This window comes from Trichosurus vulpecula, chromosome 1, assembly GCF_011100635.1.
Source record: "Trichosurus vulpecula isolate mTriVul1 chromosome 1, mTriVul1.pri, whole genome shotgun sequence".
In the NCBI taxonomy this organism is placed as follows: Eukaryota; Metazoa; Chordata; class Mammalia; order Diprotodontia; family Phalangeridae; genus Trichosurus; species Trichosurus vulpecula.
The window spans coordinates 2,393,301-2,413,887 of NC_050573.1; the positions used below are offsets into that span (position 1 = coordinate 2,393,301).

Consider the following 20,587-nt stretch of genomic DNA (forward strand, 5'->3'; position numbering starts at 1 on the left):
AATTGGGGTTAAGTGACTTGCCAAAGTCGCACAGCTAGTAAATGTGTCAAGGGACTGAGGCCAGATTTCAACTCAGGTCCTCCTGACTCCAGGGCTGGTGCTCTACTCACTATGCCACCTAGCTGCCCCTCTGCTCTCCTTCTTAAACCTGTATTCTTGTCACTCATTTTATTCTCTTATGTCCTTGTGGAACTAAATGTATTTCCAACCAAAACACTCACTTTCCCTTGTATCAGCATTAGCTTGTAAACTAGATTCTGAGCTCTGTGACAGCAGACACTGTCTTTTGCCTTCCTTTGTAACCTCATGTCTTAGCACAGTGCCTAAAAGAGAAAACATTTAATCTGTTCATTGATTGCCTGCCTGGTCCAGGGCTGATAGCAGTCCCAGCCTCTACCTCCCTGCATTCTGGTCTCTCCCCTAGTTGCTGAATGCACATTCAGGCCTCAGCCCAGTTTCTGTCCCTTTCTTGTACTCCATCACCTCCAAGTAGTTCCCTCAGTCAGGTTCTAACCCTGACTGAATCAGACCATAGCCAATATTGAAGATTACAGAGGCTTCTTTCTAGGGTCCTGAAGGGTCTCCTGCTATAGGACACCTCTGGGTCTCTAGCTGCCAGCTCCCTCAACTGATGTGGTACTCACATACATGAACCTGGCCAATGATTCTCCAAGAATGGGGACAGATATTAGCCATAGAGATTAGGAAAGGGACCTGGGCTGATGATTCAAGCAAAGTTTAGCCTTGGAAGACTGCTGAATAAGGCAGCAGTCATCTCTCCTCCTCAGGTGCTGCTAAATGTACAGAGAGAAAATCATGAAACCAGGCTGCCAGATCCACCACCAATTTAGGCTATGTAATCTCAGCTGGGCCCTCATTGGGGAAGGGCAATCCTTTGCCATCTCCCTGACTGATTCCCTGTGCCACTCACCACAGCAGCTCTTCCGTGTCTCTTCATTCATCCCCAACCCTCCATAATGGCTTGCTACCACTCCCCCTCAACCACTCAAAAAACTAGTCATTTGTCAAGGGCTTTCTTATCTTCCTCATCTCACATAAATCATATGTCTTCTTCTCCTTTTTGACTCCCATATCACATGGAAAGATTATTCTTCTGCTTGCTAAAGAAAATCCCCTTCCATGTGCCAATATTCTTACTCTGCTCCCTCATCTCCCTCCATATATTCCTCCTCTAGGATCTCCTTTCTTTTCACCAATTTTTACTCTCTCCCACACTGATGACTCTTTCCCTATAACCACATATAAAATCATTTCTCTCTAATTCTTAAAACACTCTCACAGGACCCATGTACCCCCATGAGATGGTGTCCAATATTTTTTGCCCACTTTATTGCTAAACAGTTACAGATCACCATTTCCATTTTGGGTTTCAACTCCTTCCCCTGGCTTTCTTTGGAAGTCTCTCTCTTTTCTTTTTTTATACCTTGCCATACCACCTAAGATATGGCCACCATTAGACAAAATATGTACATCTATGTAAAATTACTCTAGGCATATTTCTTTCTATCAGTTCTTTCTCTGTCTATGCATACCACCTCTCTTCATTTGTCCTTTATACCTAATTTGGGTATTTATAATAGCAAAAAAGAGAGAGAGAAACGAAACTTTCTGCAAGCTCCCTACCTCTGAAACGTGTTGTTCAAGTGAAACACATCTCCGAAAGGTACCAATAATCTAAAATTGCTAAAATTCAGTGGCCATTTCTTAATCCTAATCCTTGACTTCTCTGCAGGGTTTGACATGCTCAGTCTCTCCCTTCTTTTAGATCTTCCCCTCCCTAGATTTTAGCAACATTACTCTCTCCTCGTTTTCCTTCTACCGTATCCAAAAGGAAACTCATTCTCTTTCCTCCAACCTTCCCATCTGCTTCCATTCCTAATGCTGTCCAAGGCATGTTCACAACAATCCAGGCTCAGAAATGAAATGTTATGCCCTCCACATCAACTCCCACACACTCACACTCCTGATGCCCATGTTCAATCTCTTGTAGTTCTCTTGATTCCACCTCAGCGGCATCATTCCATAGACCCCTTTCTATCTCCATATTGCCACATTCTTGGTTCACACTGCTGTCACCCAGTACCTCAGAGAGTGTCAGAGCCTGCTGGTTAGTCCAGCTGCCTCAGGGCTGTGAAAACATTTCATTTCCTAATCCTCACCTACATTTCCAGTCTTCCTTCTCCCACCCTGCCCTCCTCCATATATGCTATAAACCATTTGTTTGGGCCTCCTTCGCATTCTGGAAACAGGTGATTCCCCCTTCAGACTCTGTGGCTTTTTGTTGCCACGCCTGTTGCCTAGAATGTTTTGCTGACTTCCTTGAACCCCCAGCTAGAGCCCAACTCCCCCAATAAGCCTTTCCCTCAAATTCAGAGCCTTCCCTCTCTTGACTAGCTCCCATTTATCCTGACCATAGGGGGTTTCTACACAGTTGTTGGCATGCTCTCTGCCCCACCAGACTGTGAGCTCCATGGGAGCAGGGGACATTTCTTGCATTGCTTTATGTATTCAGTCCTTTATACAGGGTCTGGAACAGAGCAGGCACTTAGAAGGTGGTTAACTTGAAGAAAGTCTAGGAAGGAACTCATATAGGAGAGCCTCATTCCCTTTACTACTCTCAGGAGAATTCCATGCCCCAAATTCCAAACAATGACTTTTTTTTGGATCATATATTTATCCCTGGAAGGAAGGTGAAAGGCCATGGAGTCCAAACCCCTCATTTTACTGTTGGAGAAACTTAGACTCAGTGGTTCAGTGCCTGACCTGACCCATGAAGCTGCTACTGAGACATATCTGAAAAAAGAATTCCAAGTCAGGCCTTTGTATTGGCAACCAAAAATGGGCTCCTTAGCACTTAGTCAACAAGTGCCCTTGACTAGTTTGGCTTTTTCCCCTGAACTGAATGCTGTTTGTATGTTGGACTGGAGTAAGCTTGTCGGCCCCTTCACCTTGCTTCCCTTGCTTAAGCTGATGGAAAGAACCTGTGCTTTCCCAGTCAACCCCTTCACCTTGCTTAAGCAGATTGAAAGAACCTGTGCTTTCCCGGGGGTAAGGTACGCCCCCCCCCCCCACCCCACCCCCCCCCCCCCCCCCCCCCCCCCCCCGCAGAAGCCGGATGGTTAAAAGCAGCTCCCGTTGGAGCCAGAGGCTGCTACAGCCACAGCCACAGCTGAAGCAGAAGCTGCCAGTAGCAGAGCTGACCTACGGGAGGAAGCTGAACAAAGACTTCAGGCCAGTGGGTAATCTTTTTACCATAGAGGGGGAAGCATGATTTTGCTTTACGCAATCATGCTTCTCTGTAGCCTCCTGGTTACTCTTTCAAGGTGTACTTATTGGGCCTGGAAGCTTTTGATCAATATATCAAAATGGGGTTGCTGGTTCATGGGTTGGTTACTGTGGAGCCTAAATATATGTTTTGATTCTTCTACCTTCTACTTTGAGAGTTTCTTATATCCGGCGGTTCCGAACCTTTCAGACATGTTTATGATCCTCTTTGAGATTATAAACTCTGCCCTCCTAATACAGCCTTCCTGCCCCCAGATCTAGCACTTGCTTCACCACAAGAACAAACAGCAGCCTCTTGTAATCCCACCTCTCATATATCTGCCTTCACTCACTCACCTGGACAGCAGCTCCTCAGGCCTTCTTGCTCCAGCATCCATGGGCCTTCCCTTTGCTCAAAGGAAGAGATCATGTCTTCTCTGGGAACTGGCAGCCCTGGGCATGGGGAGTCAGATAGAGATGAGCATGGAGACAAACTTGTCCTTTAGTTCTCTTTAGGGAAAGGTGTTCAGACCCAGAGCTGCTCCACTGTGAGATTTACACACATGAGCCTGTTCTCACCCATTAGTGATTATAATGCAGGTAACCCAAAGCAGGGTGTGCCCTATTATCCTTTTGTACAACCTGCTGTGAGAAAGAGCCAAACCTCTGCCCCCCATCCTGTTGAGTGCCATTCTCATAGAAACTCCTAAATCCAATGCAGGCTACAAAGGCTTATTATGCAAGACCAGCCTCAAGCCCCAGAAAGAGCATCCTTGACCACCCACCCTCTGCACTGTACCCCTCCCCTGTTCCTCACTCCCTGAAACCTGTAGAATCCTTGTGTACTGCTCATTTGGGGCATCTTTGCCTCTTCAGGTGAGAGTCTCCTTTTGGCAAACTCAAGATACCCTAGTTGGTCCAAATTCTATTTCTAGGCTAGTCTCTTATCCCTGGCAATGCCAGGGTCATGTAAGCAAGGACCCCAGGGTTGTTCCCAGGCCTCCTGGAGGATAGTCTGATACCATTTCTTTTTGAGCTTTGGGGAGAAGTGGGGGAGAAGATCAGGGAACCAGGTTGGAGTCAGAAAATCTGGTCTTGGTGCACCTTCTTCATAGAGGGATGGACTCATTGCATGGACTTTCCATGCTCTACAAATTAGAGGCACCTGATGGTTCAGTGGAGAGAGCCCTGGGCCTAGAGTGACGAATGCCAGGGTCTGAATCCAGCCTCAGGCAGTTACTTAGCTCAGTAAAAGAGAACTTCTGTTTAAAATCCTATCCACACTGGATGCATTCACAACATTTCTCTCCAGTGTGGATTCTCTGATGTGTAGTAAAAGAGGCCTTGTGTTTAAAAGTCTTTCCACACTGAGTACACTCAAAAGGTTTCTCTCCAGTGTGGGTGCTCTGATGCCGGTTAAGATGGTTCCTCTGTTTAAAAGCCTTTCTGTACTGGGTATATTCATAAGGTTTCTTTCCATTGTAGACTCTTTTATGTCCAGTGAGAGAGGACTTTTGTGTAAAAGCCTTTCCATGTTGGGCATATTCATAAGGTTTTTCTCCAGTGGGGATTCTCTGATGTTGGATAAGATGGTTCCTCTGTTTAAAAGCCTGTCCACCCTAGGTACATTCATAAGATTGCTCTCCAGTGTGGATTCTCTGATGTTTAGTAAAAGAGAACTTCTGTTTAAAAGCCTTTCTACACTGGGTACACTCATAAGATTTCTCTCCAGTGGGGATCCTCCCATGATTCACAAGGCAATTCTTAAATGCAAAAGGCTTTCTACATTGATTACATATATAAGGCTTCTCTCCAGCGTGGATTGCTCTATGTTTAACAAGACTGTGCTTACATGTAAAAGTCTTTCCACATTGATTACATTCTTACGGTTTCTCTCCAGTGTGGATTCTTTCATGTCTAACAAGACTGACTTTCTGTGGAAAAGCCTTTCCACATTGCTTACATTCATAAGGTTTCTCTCCAGTGTGAATTCTCTGATGTGTAATAAGACTTTCCCTCCATTGAAAAGCCTTTCCACATTGCTTACATTCATAAAGTTTCTCTCCAGTGTGGACTCTTTCATGTCTAACAAGACTGACTTTCTGTGGAAAAGCCTTTCCACATTGCTTACATTCATAAGGTTTCTCTCCACTGTGGATTCTTCTATGTGTAACAAGACTACGTTTCCATTTAAAAGTCTTTCCACATTGATTACATTCATAAGGTTTCTCCTCACTGTGTATTCCTTCATGTGTAACAAGATGGACTTTCTGTGCAAAAGCCTTTCCACATTGCTTACATTCATAAGGTTTCTCTCCTGTGTGGATTCTTTCATGGTTAACAAGACTGACTTTCTGTGCAAAAGCCTTTCCACATTGCTTACATTCATAAGGTTTCTCTCCTGTGTGGATTCTTTCATGGCTAACAAGACTGACTTTCTGTGCAAAAGCCTTTCCACATTGCTTACATTCATAAGGTTTCTCTCCACTGTGGATTCTTCTATGTTTAACAAGATTATGTTTCCATTTAAAAGTCTTTCCACATTGATTACATTCATAAGGTTTCTCTAAAGTGTGGATTCTCTGATGTGTAATAAGACTTCCCCTCCATTGAAAAGCCTTTCCACATTGCTTACATTCATAAGGTTTCTCTCCTGTGTGGATTCTTTCATGGCTAACAAGACTGTCTTTCTGTGGAAAAGCCTTTCCACATTGCTTACATTCATAAGGTTTCTCTCCACTGTGTATTCTTCTATGTTTAACAAGATTATGTTTCCATTTAAAAGTCTTTCCACATTGATTACATTCATAAGGTTTCTCTCCAGTGTGGATTCTCTGATGTGTAATAAGACTTTCCCTCCATTGAAACGCCTTTCCACATTGCTTACATTCATAAGGTTTCTCTCCACTGTGTATTCTTCTATGTTTAACAAGATTATGTTTCCATTTAAAAGTCTTTCCACATTGATTACATTCATAAGGTTTCTCTCCAGTGTGGATTCTCTGATGTGTAATAAGACTTTCCCTCCATTGAAAAGCCTTTCCACATTGCTTACATTCATAAGGTTTATCTCCTGTGTGGATTCTTTCATGGCTAACAAGACTGACTTTCTGTGCAAAAGCCTTTCCACATTGCTTACATTCATAAGGTTTCTCTCCACTGTGGATTCTTCTATGTGTAACAAGATTATGTTTCCATTTAAAAGTCTTTCCACATTGATTACATTTATAAGGTTTCTCTCTAGTGTGTGTTCTATGATGTGCAATAAGATGAACCTTCTCTATAAAAGCTTGTCCACATAGATTACATTCATAAGGTTTCTCTCCAGTGTGGATTCTACTATGTGAAACAAGACTGCGCTTATCTCTAAAAGCCTTTCCACATTGCTTACATTCATAAGGTTTCTCTGCCGTGTGTGTTCTCTGATGTGCAATGAGACATCCCTTCTCTCTAAAAGCCTTCTCACATTGATTATGTTCATAAGGTTTTTCTCCATGGAGGATTCTTCTATGCATAACAAGACTGTTCTTACATGTAAAAGCCTTCTCACATTGATTATAGTCATATAGTTTCTCTTCAGTTTGGATACTCTCAGGCATTTTGCAGACTTCTCTCCAATTGAAGGCAGAGGGACCATCACTCATGAATCTTTCCTTGGGAGTTTCTGCCACAGAAAGGCTTAGCTCTGTAGCAGCTTCCTTCATTTCCAGGCTCATCGCTCCATCTTAAAAAAAAAAACAAAAACAAACCAACACTAAAACAAATAGACGCTATACATACAAACATACATGTTTCTATCCCCTTTGGTCCACAGGCAGAACAAAATCTAAGTCACTCTTTATTTCCCAGGTAAAGACAAACATCTCAAAAGGGAAGAAACAGTCATTTTAAAATGCCCTTAGCTCACATCCCAAAGATGATTGATTTTCCAAAGAGCTTCAAGCATATATTGACAGTGAATCTCACAAAAACCTTGTCACAAAGGCAGGGCCATCATTCTCATCACATTCACAACTTAAACCCACACCATGAGCTCAGAATAGCTGAGTGATTTGACACAAAGCCCAGCAGTTAGGACTAGAATCCAAACCCTGAGATTGGTCTGCTCTGTCCACAGTACTTGACATATTATCTCCACTTTCAATCTTTCTCTTACTCTTTCACCGTCAGCAATTTCAATCCTTTCTTCATAGATATGATGCCATTTGGAGCACATGTAGTAAATACTCAAATTATTTCTTCATCTATTCTACCAGTCATCATAACCTAAGTTACCTGGGGATCACTTTGAATCTTATTTTTTCTGATAGATTATCTCAGTTCACATACAGAATACTAACACTTTTCTGTATTTAACTGAGGCATGCGAGGTTTTGTTCTGACTCATCAATTTCTTGAGATGGCCGTTACTTAATTCTTTTAAAAATTATCTTTAAATGGCTCTACTGACTAAAACAAAATTAAAAGCCTTCCATAAAACACAATATTAAAAAATTGCATGGCATTGCCTATGTCTGAAATATGTGTCTGATACAGGAATTGGAGTGTATCAACCTTTGGTACAGAATTGGATGGCAGGTTTCACAAGTGGTCTTCTTATACCCCTTCCCCTTTAAATGATCACAAACCCCTTGAAAGATGGAGGCGATCGTCTGTTTCAACCATCCAGCTAGCAGCTTCTGTGGGGGTGTAAGATACACCCACAGCCAGCACCCAGAAAGCTGCCAACAGCACAGGTTCTTTTGATCTGCTTAACTAAGGAAAGCAAGGTTAAGGGGTTGTCAAGCTTACTTTAATTCAGCACACAAATATCATTCACTTAGTTCAGGGGAAAAAGCCAGCACACTGAACTTCAGAGCAACATACAAACAAATTATAAACATCAACAGACAAACACAATACAATTCATAGTTACCAACATCTAGGTTCAGCCTGTGAGCTCAGAACAAGGGCTGGCCCAGAGTCACACACGCCACCACTGCTGCAGCAAAGAGCTCCAAGGAAGAGGATGCCAACCCCTTTTTTAATATCTTTTTCAACATCAGGAATGAGTCACAAATGTGACTCACCCATGTGACCTAGAATCATCACAAAGAGGTGACTTAAACCCATGTGGTCTAAGAGCCTCTGCTCTCCCAGGCATGTAAACTAAGCCCACCCTGGTGTTAGCCCCATCTTGGGCCCCACCTTAGTGGCCAATCCACAGCCACTAAGGTTTTACACCTAATAGGGGTTTGGGCCTGGGGCTTACCACCTAGTAAGGCTCAATGAATTACTCAAAGGGAACAAAAGCCAAACTATTCAAGGGCACTTCTTGAACTAAGTGCTAAGGAGCCCATTTTGCATACCAACACATTGTCCAAGGGTTTTGAGCTAAAAATTTGTCAGTGGCACCTTAAGTGTTAAATAATTGTCCGGTTTGGTTACAAAGATATTTATCTACTCGGACAAGAAGTATATGCATGTTTCCACTTTAATAGGTGTAGTTTTGCAGTGGTTCCAAACTATCATGATAAGGAATACATGGCTTTTGGGGATCGTGCAGCAAGTACCTCAAACTGTGACTGCTTCTGGCCAAGTACAACAGGTTCTTTTAGTTTCTCAACTTGACATCAAATTGTTTCCAAACTTCCAGGAAGGTTACACATTCATGTGCAAATGGTCACTGGCATACAACTGCACTGGAGTTCTCTCCTTCTTGTTCTAACTTGTAACCACATCTCATCAAACCTGAAATCACCAGATCAAGATCTCACTTGGGTTTGTATTCTTGCAGCAGTGAGAGCAGGTAATTGGAAAACCATCATCACCAGGCATGCACAGTAGAGTCCATCATGAAACAGTCACAGACCACCACAAAAGTGCTACAAAAACAGACCTTAAAATGCCACTAACCTTAAGGTTGTTTTCTAATTTGAACTTCTGCTCTATTCATGTCACTCTTCTTCTATCTGGCAGCTTCTCAATGGACTTGGCTGGTGACATACATCAGTCTTTCAGTAGTGTCAGTGAATGTGTAGCCACTTTACCAGTGGTAGCAATAACAAAGTCATGTCTGAGGAAATCCTATCCTTCCAAAATTTGCTTTGTATATTGTGTTGGTAACTAAAATGGGCACTTAGCACTTAGTCCAACCAAGTGCCCTTGAAGAGTTTGGCCTTTGTTTTCCTTGATTAGATTTGGGTCTGCTTGGTGACTCCCGCCTCCGGGGAGGGCCTAGTTTACAGGTGACTGAGTGGCGCTCTGGGACAGCAGGGCCTTTTAGACCACATGGGTTTAAGTCGCTTCTTTGTGAGGATTCTAGGTCCCCTGGGTGAATTGCATGTGTGACTCACCCCTGACCCTGAAAAAGGTATAAAACCAAGGGTTGGCATTCTCTTCCCCAGAGCTCTTACCCACAGCAGTGGTGGTGCGAGCGTCTCTGGGCCAGCCCACGTTATGAGCTTCCAGGCTGAACCTAGATGTTGGTAACTATGAATCTGTATTTGGTCTGTCTGTCAATGTTTGTAATTTGTTTAGGTCTCTCACTCTTGGTGGTGCTGAGGCGGAGACTCAGGGCAACTGTAGCTAAGAACCCTCCAGCTCCTTAACCCGGATACTGGGTCTTTGTTCAACTCTGGTAACTATGTATTGGGATTTGGATCAGACAAAGTCTGTCTGTCGATGTTTGTACTTTGTATTTTGCTCTGAAGTTCAGGATGCTGATTTTTGTCCCTGAACTAAGTGAATGATATTTGTATGCTGAATTAAAGTAAGCTTGTCAACCCCTTCACTTAACTTTCCTTACTAAAGCAGATCGAAAGAACCTGTGCTTTTGCAGCATGTTGGCAGCTTTCTGTGTGCTGGTTGTTGGTGGATCTTACAGCCCCACAGAAGCTGCTAGCCGCATTGTTGAAACATATATAAACACTAATTTAATAAAAACAACAAAGCAATATTTGCAACTGACCTTCCAACATATTTGTCATTTAATGCAGTACTTGCCAAGAGCCCATAGGAAAACTAAATTTTAAAATAGTAATTAGCAATTCCTTGTGAGTGCTTAGAGTTTAAAAAATGAATTTCCAAGGCCTGGAAGGAGCTTGTCAAAGTCACCTTCCATTTTGCAGCTCATCCATGAGTGAGCATTTTCAACATATTCTGTTTAAAAAATGAGAATACAAGTGGTGGTACAGTGGACAGAATGCTGAGCCTTGTATCAGGAAGACCTCAGTTCCAGTGCCACCTCAGAAACTTGCCAGGCGGGTGACAATAGGGAAGTCAGAAGACCTCTGTTTTCCTCAGATTTATTTATCTCTAAAACGGGCATAATTATAGCATCTATTTCCCTAGGACTCTTATGAGCATAAAAAGAGACAAGATTTATACAGTGCAGGACACATAGTAGCTGCTGTATAAATGCTAGCTACCACTTTCATTTGTCACTTTTTCCTCCCCAGTTCTCCTCTCCCTTTCTTTGTTTTTGAAAGGGGAAGGCAGGACAATTAGAGGTAAGTGACTTGCTAAGCCTTCCCTCTCTTGACTAGCTCCTATTTATCCTGTCCATAGTGGGTTTCTACACAATTGTTGGCATGCTCTCTGCCCCACCAGACTGTAGGCTCCATGGGAGCAGCGGACATTTCTTGCATTGCTATACGTATTCAGTCCTTTATATAGGGTCTGGAACAGAGCAGGCACTTAGAAGGTGGTTAACTTGAAGAAACTCTAGGAAGGAGCTCATATAGGAGAACCTTATTCCCTTTACTACTCTCAGGAGAATTCCATGCCCCCAAATTCCAAACAATGACTTTTTGTTTGCATCATATATTTATCCTTGGAAGGAAGGTGAAAGGCCATGGAGTCCAAACCCCTCTTATTACTGTTGGAGACACTGAGACTCAGTAGTTCAGGAACTGAAGCTGCTGCTGAGAAATATCTGAAAAAGAATTCCAAGTCAGGCCTTCCTGCCCCCAGATCTAGCACTTGCTTCACCACAAGAACAAACAGCAGCCACTTGTAATCCCCCCTCTCATATATCTGCCTTCACCTCACTCACCTGGACAGCAGCTCCTCAGGCCTTCTTGCTCCAGCATCCATGGGCCTTCCCTTTGCTCAAAGGAAGAGATCATGTCTTCTCTGGGAACTGGCAGCCCTGGGCATGGGGAGTCAGATAGGAATGAGCATGGAGACAAACTTGGCCTTTAGTTCTCTTTAGGGAAAGGTGTTCAGACCCAGAGCTGCTCCACTGTGAGATTTACACACATGAGCCTGTTCTCACCCATTGGTGATTACAATGCAGGTAACCCAAAGCAGGGTGTGCCCCATTATCCTTTTGTACAACCTGCTGTGAGAAAGAGCCAGCCTCAAGCTCCAGAAAGAGGATCCGTGACCACCCACCCTCTGCACTGTACCCCTCCCCTGTTCCTCACTCCCTGAAACTTGTAGAAACCTTGTGTGCTGCTCATTTGGGGCATCTTTGCCTCTTCAGATGTTGGCACACTGAAGATACCCTAGTTGGTCCAAATTCTATTTCTAGGCCAGTCTCTTATTCCAGGCAATGCCAGAGTCATTTAAGCAAGGACTCCAGGGTGGTTCCCAGGCCTCCTGAAGGATAGGCTGATACCATTTCCTTTGTGAGCTTTGGGGAGAAGTGGGGGAGAAGATCAGGGAACCAGGTTGGAGTCAGAAAATCTGGTCTTGGTGCACCTTCTTCATAGAAGGATGGACTCATTGCACACTTTCCATTCTCTAGAAATTAGAGTGAACTGATGGTGCAGTGGAGACAGCCCTGGGCCTAGAGTGAGGTATGCCAGGGTCTGAATCCAGCCTCAGACAGTTACTTAGCTCTGTGCCACAGGACAAGTCACATAAACTCCATTTTCCTCAGTTTCCACAACTGTCAAATGAGGAGTACAGTATCACCCAATTGTGAGGATAAAGTGACATAATATTGTAAAGAAAGCGCCAGGCCCAGCACCTGGCAAATACTAAGTGAGAATAAATGCTTCTTCCCTTCCCTTCCTTTCCCACCAACTGTGCTGGAATTTCAGGGCAATAGGAAGGAAGATTAAGGACGAGCTCACTATATGAGGGATGAGTAGAAATTGGGAGCTACAAAGTGATGCTGTTAAAAAGAAGAATATTCCAGATCCCAGACCCATCCCAGAGAGGACAGGCCTGTAATTAAAAGCCTCCTGAGCACTTTTCACAGACCTGGCAGACACAATTCATGACCAGGTGGGGGTTAGGGTAAATGACCCCTGACATTAGTTCCAGGTCTGAGATTCTTCCACACTAATTTGAAGCTGCCTAGAAGAGGTGAGAGACAGCTTCAGAAGCAACAAGGAAACCCTCAGGTTCCTGTCACACAATGCACAGACTTTCTATAGGAAACTCCAGGAAGCAGGACAGGAGACCAACACGTTTCTCTCTCTAATAACTGATCAGTGCTCCAAACCCTGCACACCAGGGGATGAAGATATTCCTTTGAGTGCAGACTCAGCATTACCAGAGGACGTGTCCTTACCCAGGGAGAGCAGGTTCTGGGCATTCTCCAGCATGACCCCCTTGTACAACTCCTTCTGAGGGTGGTCCAAGAGGTCCCACTCCTCGTGGGTGAAATCCACAGCCACGTCCTTGAATGTCACCAACCCCTAAATCATTAAAAGTGATGGAATGTAGAGCTGAAGGACACTTCACGTCTAAATAATCCAATCCTCATTAAATTTACAGAACAAAACTGAGGCCCAGAGAAGGGATTTGCTAGATAGTCAGACCCTTTATGACAATCAGAGTTAACTTCTAAAACCACAGTGAGTTTTGAGAAAATCATTTTCCATGATCAGGTAGAATAAAACTGAGGAGTATTTTCTTGTGAAATGCATCTTCCTGTGGAATCAGGGAGAGAGTTTGTGTTTGATCAGTGAGCAAAGTGGATGTGTGGGGGAACATGAGAGAGGGTGATGGGTAATATCTCCTCATCAGAAATGACATAAGTGATTTATTATTTTTTTAATCTCTTATATGCATATCCATGGTAAACTCCGATGAGTTTTTCTCTTCTTGTTCCAAACCTGACAGTCTCTCAATCCATCAAACAGTCATTTTTTCCCATTCAGGATCATACTCCCTTTGCTGGGTAAGTTATTCTTGAGTGCAACCATAGCTCCTTTCCTCTTTGAAATCTAATGTCCCCAAGCCTTCAGTCTTTGAGAGTGGAATCTGCCAGTTCTTGGGAAATCCTAACTAGATTTCCACTTTATTGAAATGCTTTCTTTTTCTTTTCTTGTTGTTTGCAAGATTTTCTCCTTACCCTGGGAGTTTTGAAACTTGGCTATGACATTCATGTAAGTTTTCCTCTTGGCATCTCTTTCAGGTGGTTTATGGTAGATTATTTCTATTTGTTTTTTTTTTAACTTATTTTTTTATTTTTAGTTTACAACACACAGTTCTACATAATTTTGAGTTCCAGATTTTCTACCCTCCCTCTCTCCTCCCTCCTCAAGACGGCATGGAATCTTATATAACTACCATGTATAACTTCGCATTGAATTAATTTATACACTAGTCAAGTTGTGGCGAAGAATTATGACCAATGGAATGAAACATGAGAAAGAAGAAACAGAACCAAAAAAAAAAACAAAAAACAAAAACAAAAGAGAAGAAAAAAGGCGAGCATGTAGTGCGCCTCAGTCTGCATTCATACTTCATAGTTCTTTCTCTGGATGTAGATAGCATTCTCCATCGTGAGTCCTTTGGAGTTGTCTTTGTACCTTGTGTTGCTGAGAAGAGTGAAGTCTGTCAGGGTTAGTCCTCACGGAATCCATATATCTGTGGTTGTGTACAATGTTCTCCTGGCTCTGCTCTGCTCACTCAGCATTATGTCATGTAGGTTTTTCCAGGTTGCTTTGAAGTCTGTATCATCCCCATTATATACCGCAGCTTGTTCAGCCATTCCCCAATTGATGGGCATCCCTTTGATTTCCAATTCTTGGCTACCACAAAAAGAGCCACTATAAATATCTTTGTACATATGGGTCCCTTTCCCTGTTGTGTGATTTCTTTGGGATACAACCCTAGAAGTGGTATTTCTGGGTCAAAGGGTATGAACATTCCTATGGCTCTTTGGGCGTAGTTCCAAATTACTCTCCAAAATGGCTGGATCATCTCACAACTCCACAAGCAATATAACAATGTTCCAATTTTCCCACATTCTCTCCAGCATTTATCATCCTCCTGCTTGTCAAAGCCCAACAGCAAGAGACAGAAAGAGAAATTCCATTCAAAGTTACTGTAGACACTATAAAATATTTGGGAGTCTATTTGCCAAGACAAACCCTGGGCGTATATAAACATAACTATGACACACATTTCACGCGAATAAAGTCAGATCTAAATAAATAGAAAAATATCAGTTGCTCATGGTTAGGCCAAGCTAATATAATAAAAATGAAAATTTTACCTAAATTAATCTATCTATTCAGTGCCATACCAATTGAACTACCAAAAAATTATTTTACTGAGCTGGACAAAATAACAAAATTCATCTGGAAGAGGTCTAGAATATCTACAGTATTAATGAAAAGAAATGCTAGAGAAGGTGGCCTAGCCATACCAGATATTAAACTGTACTACAGAGCAGCAGTCATCAAAATTACCTGGTACTGGCTAAGAAACAGGGGTGTGGATCAGTGGAATAGGATACGAATACAAGATGGAGAAGTCAACAACTATAGCAATCTACTCTTTGATAAACCCAAAGAGGCCTGCTTCTGGGCTAAGAATTCACTATTTCACAAAAACTGCTGGGAAAATTGTAAAATGGTAGGGCAGAAACTGGGCATAGACCAATATCTTACACCATATACCAGAGAAAAGTCAAATGGGTTCATGATTTAGGAGCAAAAGCTGATACTATAAGTAATTTGGGAGAGCAAGGAATAGTTTACTTATCAGATTTATGGATTATTTCTATTTGTACTTTACCCTCTTCTTCTAGAACTTAAAGGGCACTTTTCCTTAATAATTTCTAATTAATAAGTGATACGTTCTAAAGAAAATTCTGTGAAAAGTCTGTGTGAAGCTGGCAGTTGCACGGCATTCCGGGGGAAAGCATTTAATGTGATCACTTGAGAGAGAGCAAAGTTAAAGAAAAGATCTAGTTTGTTTCCTGAATGGCCGAAATAAATAAAGTCTGATCTGGAAGAGGATTCTAAAGACCTATTCACTGTAATTGTTGATTTGTAAGAGCCGGCCCCCAGTCAGTGTTGTTACACCGAGGGCTGCGGGTTACTCCACAGATGATGTGTCATAGTCAAGACAGCTCATGCCTTTCCTTTCCTTTCTGAGTGCCTTCCTTAATTATAAAATTAATTACCTATAAATAAAAGTAACTATAATGGAGAAGAGCAAGCTAGGTGGCATAATGGACAGAGCACTGGGCTTGGCATCAGGAAGATACCATCTTCATAAATTCTAATCTGGCCCCAGAAATTAGCAGCTGTGTGACCCTGGACAAGTCACTGAACCCTGCTTGCCTCACTTTCCTCATTTGCAAAATGAACTGGAGAAGGAAAAGGCAAACCACTCCAGTATCTTTGTCAAGAAAAATCCCAAACAGTTTATAAAGTCCTGAACACGAGTGAACAAGAATGATGGAGTAGGGGGAAGGGGGGGGGGGTTCCTTCATTGGTTAAAAAAACACCAATATTCAATTAACCTGGGATTTGCTTGAGCTATTTCATCAGAAAATTCACCCACGGAGAATTACAGAAACTTGGTAGAACAAGAGCAAGAGGAGGAGTAAGAGGCCTACTGATGGGCCATATAAAGGAGAGGCTGGCCAGGTTTGGGAATATGAGAGAAACCATTCATTCAGGACCCCTACTCAAACAGCATTAGTCAGTTCTTTAGGATTTTATAAGGGGTAATGATTGTTGTAATGCTTTTAGTATATTCATCTAGTCAGTCCCCAAATACAAGGTCTAAGAATAAGCAATGTATTAATGCATACTTTGTACAAGTCACAGAGGAATATGGATTCCAATAGAAGGGCCCCAGAATAGGCCTCCAACTTAAATACGGTAATAGGGAAACAGGAGTGTGTGTGTGTGTGTGTGTGTGTGTGTGTGTGAATGTCTGGGGTAAAAATCACAAGCTCTCTTTATGATACATTGAATTTCAGATGTCTATTGGTCACGCAGTTTGAGATATCTCTTAGGAAATTAGACATACAAGACTGCAGGTCAGCAGAGAGACTGAGGCAGGAAGGGTCCATTTGAGAACCATCAGCACAGAGATAGTGATGACATGGATGGCAGCTGATGAAATCACCAAGGAAAGTAGTATAGAGGGAAAAGGGAAGAGGACCAAGGACACCTATGGTCACAGGGTTTGATCTCAGGAAGATGCGGAAAAGACAGACAAGTAGTCAGACAGGTCAGAGGAAAACCAGGAGAGAGTGGGGTCCTAAAAGCCTAGAGGGAAGAGAGTATCATGGAGGAAAGAGTGATCACCAGGGTCAGAGGCTGGAGAGATGTCAAGGAGAATGAGGATGGAGGTCACCTCTGTGGTCTCAAAAAGAGAAGAGCACAAAAGAGTAGGTGAGGGGGAGGGGCCTTTGAAGGTGAGAGGGGGAAAGACGTGTCATACCTGGGCAAGATGGGAGCATAGTCCATCGTAGGCTATGCCAGTCCAGACTGGGCCCCAGAAAGAAATCAGAGGTGGCTGAGGCAGCTTGTGGCCCTATCAGCCCACACATGGTAAAGGGTCAGATAACTGGTTAGAAGGAGATTACAGGGTCCCTGTTCTGGCACTGGGGGCACTGGTGCTTTGACCATATTTGGATCTGGGTCCCAGTCCTGGATGGCAATCCCAGTGTGAGGAGGAGCACACAAGAGCTTGGAACTGCTAGGGAGTGGGACCCCTCCTCATAGCTCCAGGGCAGAAAAGAATGCTTGTGGTCACTCACAGGCCAGGAGAGAAGTCAACACACCCCTCCTTAGCTCCTACCACCTTGGCAGAACTGCAAACTTACAGTGAGCCCTCCACCCTGAGAGCAGAGCCCCACTTTAGTAAAGAGTTTAAAGTCAAGGAATGGGCTGGAAAAATGAGCAAAGAACAGAAAAATTCTGACTAGAGAAAGTTACTATGGTGACAAGAAAGATTAAAAACCACACTGGGAGGATGACATCTATGTCAAAACTCCTTACATCCAAAGCCTCAAAAACAAATTGGAATTAATCTCAAGACATGGAAGAGCTGAACAAGGATTTTAAAAACCATTACGAGAGGTAGAGAAGAAATTGGGAAAAGAAATGAGAGGGATGCAAGAAAATCATAAAAAAAGAGTCAAAGGCGTAGCAAAGGAGGCACCAAAAATGCTGAGGAAAAGCACTTCTTGAAATGTAGAATTGGCCAAGTGGAAAAGGGGGCACAAAATTTCAGTGAAGAAAATAATTCCTTGAAAGATAGAATCAAGCAAGACGAAGCTACTGACTGTAGGAAACAGGAGGAAACAGTCGAACAAAATGGAAAAAACAAAGGAAGGCAATGAGAAAGGCCCTTCCAACAGCGCTCTCCCATGACTGGAACATTCTCAATCCTAACTCTAACCAGACCCTAAATGCCTGCTTTGGGCTTCCTGCAAGTCTCAGCTAAAATTTCACTTTGTGAGAAAATTATTTTCCTGGTCCCCAAAATTGGTAGAGTTTTTCCTCTCAGAGTCAACACCATTTTATACTAGGCAAAGCTTGTTTGTACAGTGCTGCTGAGTTGTTGGGGAAGTTAAGTGGCCCTGTGGATAGAGTGCTGGCCCTGGTCTCAGGAGGACCTGAGCTCAATTCTTGACTCCGACACTGGCTGTATAACCCTGGAGAAGTCACTGAACCCTGCTTGCCTCAGTTTCCTCATCTGTAAAATAAGGTGGAGAAAGAAATGGCAAACAACTCCACTGGCCATGCTAAGAATACTGTGCATGAGGACTTAGTGCTTCACATACCAAAGAGCCAGGGAATCAGTTTAAGGCAGAGGAGCAGAGAGCAGGGCACTGTTGTTACTACCTGATTCAATTGCATGCCTGTTTTTGTAAAGAAATGCTCCAGGAGGACAACACTGCTGGGTTCACAGACCATCCTGTGGCAATGGCCTCATTGGCTGATGTCTGTGCACAGACTGCACTCACCTGGGGAGGGGGGCTGCTGCTCCCAGGGGCCATTCCCTCTGGCTCCAGGCTCCCTGCTGGGGCCAGGCCCTGGTCCTCTGCAGACTGAGCTGGGCAGGGAGAAGGATCCCAGAGGGGGAGAGGTCTTGCTCTTTTCTTCCCAGGCAGCAGGCTGGCCTACAGGGATGTACAGGGTGAAGCCCCACAGGAGTCACAAAGGCCCTGGCCCTGCCCTCAGGGGAGAGACTCCACCCTACAGAGGGAGGCAGGAAGCAGGGAGGGTCAGGCTGGAAATGAAGAAGGTCTAAACACTAAGACTACTTCCTCCCCTTCTTATTCCTTCTCTTCCCTTCCCTCCCCCCATTCTCCCAAAGAGACCCAAGAGGCAGAGGGGGCTTGGGACCCCATTCAGAGCCTCAAGGACTCCTCAGTCAGATCTCTCCCTCCAAGTGGTCCTCTGCCCTTCCTACATCCCCTCTCCCTGACTCACATACACATTGTATAGACTACAGACTGACTCCTGGATCTATGAGGGAAACTAAAGACGGTTGAGGAGGGAGAAGGCTCTTGAATGGAGCCACCAGGGAATGATCCAGGGAAGGCTGAGGCTGGGAGACAAAATCCAGTCTCGCATGAAGCCCCCTGGCAGGGGACCAGAGGCAGGGGAGCAGGAGGCCTGAGGAAGGGGAGCAGGGGTGTGGTCTGGGAGGCAAGACAATCTCACAAAAGTTATGGAGGAAGATCAGGGACACTGGAGCGACTCCAGGGGGACACTGAGCATGGGGAAGCAGGGTGACTGTGTCCTGAGGTCTAACTAGGGGCTGGGGAGGATTGTTGGGACCTTCTGGGAGAGCTTAGGCTTGGAATCCCTAAAGGGAAAGTGGGGACAGGGAGCTACATGCCTGGAATCTGACAGGGAATCAGCCCCAGAAACCCGGGTGCAGTTAAGGGGGACCAGGAGAGAGCTTTGGTAACTGTGTCCAAGACTGGGTAGGCAGGTAGAAAGGTAGGATTCTGGGATTTCCAAAGGGGCTGGATCTGAAGACAAAACAAGGGAATTTCTAACCAGGACGTTAGAGATTAGGGGACAGTGAGACAGGACACGTGGGGCCTCATAGGAAGGCTGAAATCAGGACTCCAGGAAACCTTGGGGCAAAGTCTGAAAAAGTGTTATCCAGTGATAAATCTGGGGAAGGTGAGCCAGGAATTTAGGGAGTGATGGGGGTGTTTGGAAAAGATCTAGGGGCAGGGAGCTCATCCCGCAGCCAGGTTGGGGAGGAAGCTGTGCTCCTGCAGACCTGGCGGACACTCACCATGTGGTCAGAGGAGGAGAAGGAGACTGAATTGCTGGGGCAGCCAGCAGAACCAGGAAATGGGGGGAGGGGAAGTGCTGCGACTCAGATCTCCCAGGGACCTGCAAACGCAGAGCTGGTGTCCATACGGTGGAGCGATCCCAGATCTAGGGGAACAAAGAAGAGATTTGAGGTGGATGGAAGCCAGAGCAGTCTGGGCACAAAGACTTCCTGCTTCTTGTCCTGCCCACTCTGGGAAGGTCTTCCTTTTCCCAATAGCACCACTCTGTCCAGCACCTGAGGCCCCCCCAGAAGGCGGGGCTCTTTCCTCCAATCCCTCCCACAGCTAGACCCAGACTTCCTCCCTTGCCCTCCAAAAAGTGGAAAGCCTTCTCCAATGCTAGGATCGCCTCCTCAGCCCTAAACTCCTCCCAGGCCTCCAATCTCCACCCAGACCTCCACCCAAACTCCAGCTAGGCCACCACCCACCAGGCTGCCCATCTCTATCTCTAAGAGCTCCTCCTCTCCCATGCATCTACCCCCTCCCCTCCTCCTTTCCTCCTCCTCCTGAGCAGAAAGACTGGCAGATTTAAACTAGCACCAGAGTACCCGAAAGTGATACACCAACCCACAGAAGGGGTGTCATTCTTGGAAATGAAGATGGTCAGAACAGGAAGACTACTTCCCTCCTTCTCTTCTGTCTGCCTCCCCTCCCCGTCTTTCTAATGGAGACCAAAGTGGCACGGGGGGCTTTGGGATCCCAGGTGGGATGAGACCTATCAGAGCTGCCCCTCCACCTGGTGCTCTGCCCTCCTTGTATTGAGAACCAAGGGTGAGCGACATTCTGTAAGCCATAGTAGCTGCCCCCCTG

The 20,587-nt window shown here is 44.4% G+C and overlaps 1 protein-coding gene across 1 annotated transcript; it reads right to left on the minus strand.

The window, feature by feature from the left end:
- Positions 1–4,904: 4,904 nt before the first annotated feature.
- On the minus strand, positions 4,905–7,001 carry LOC118833888 (zinc finger protein 260-like). Its single transcript, XM_036741305.1, has 2 exons — positions 5,217–7,001; positions 4,905–5,048 (listed from the first exon to the last, which is right to left on the minus strand). Exons 1-2 carry the CDS (start codon positions 6,999–7,001, stop codon positions 4,905–4,907), a joined length of 1,929 nt encoding a protein of 642 aa, XP_036597200.1.
- Positions 7,002–20,587: the final 13,586 nt, after the last annotated feature.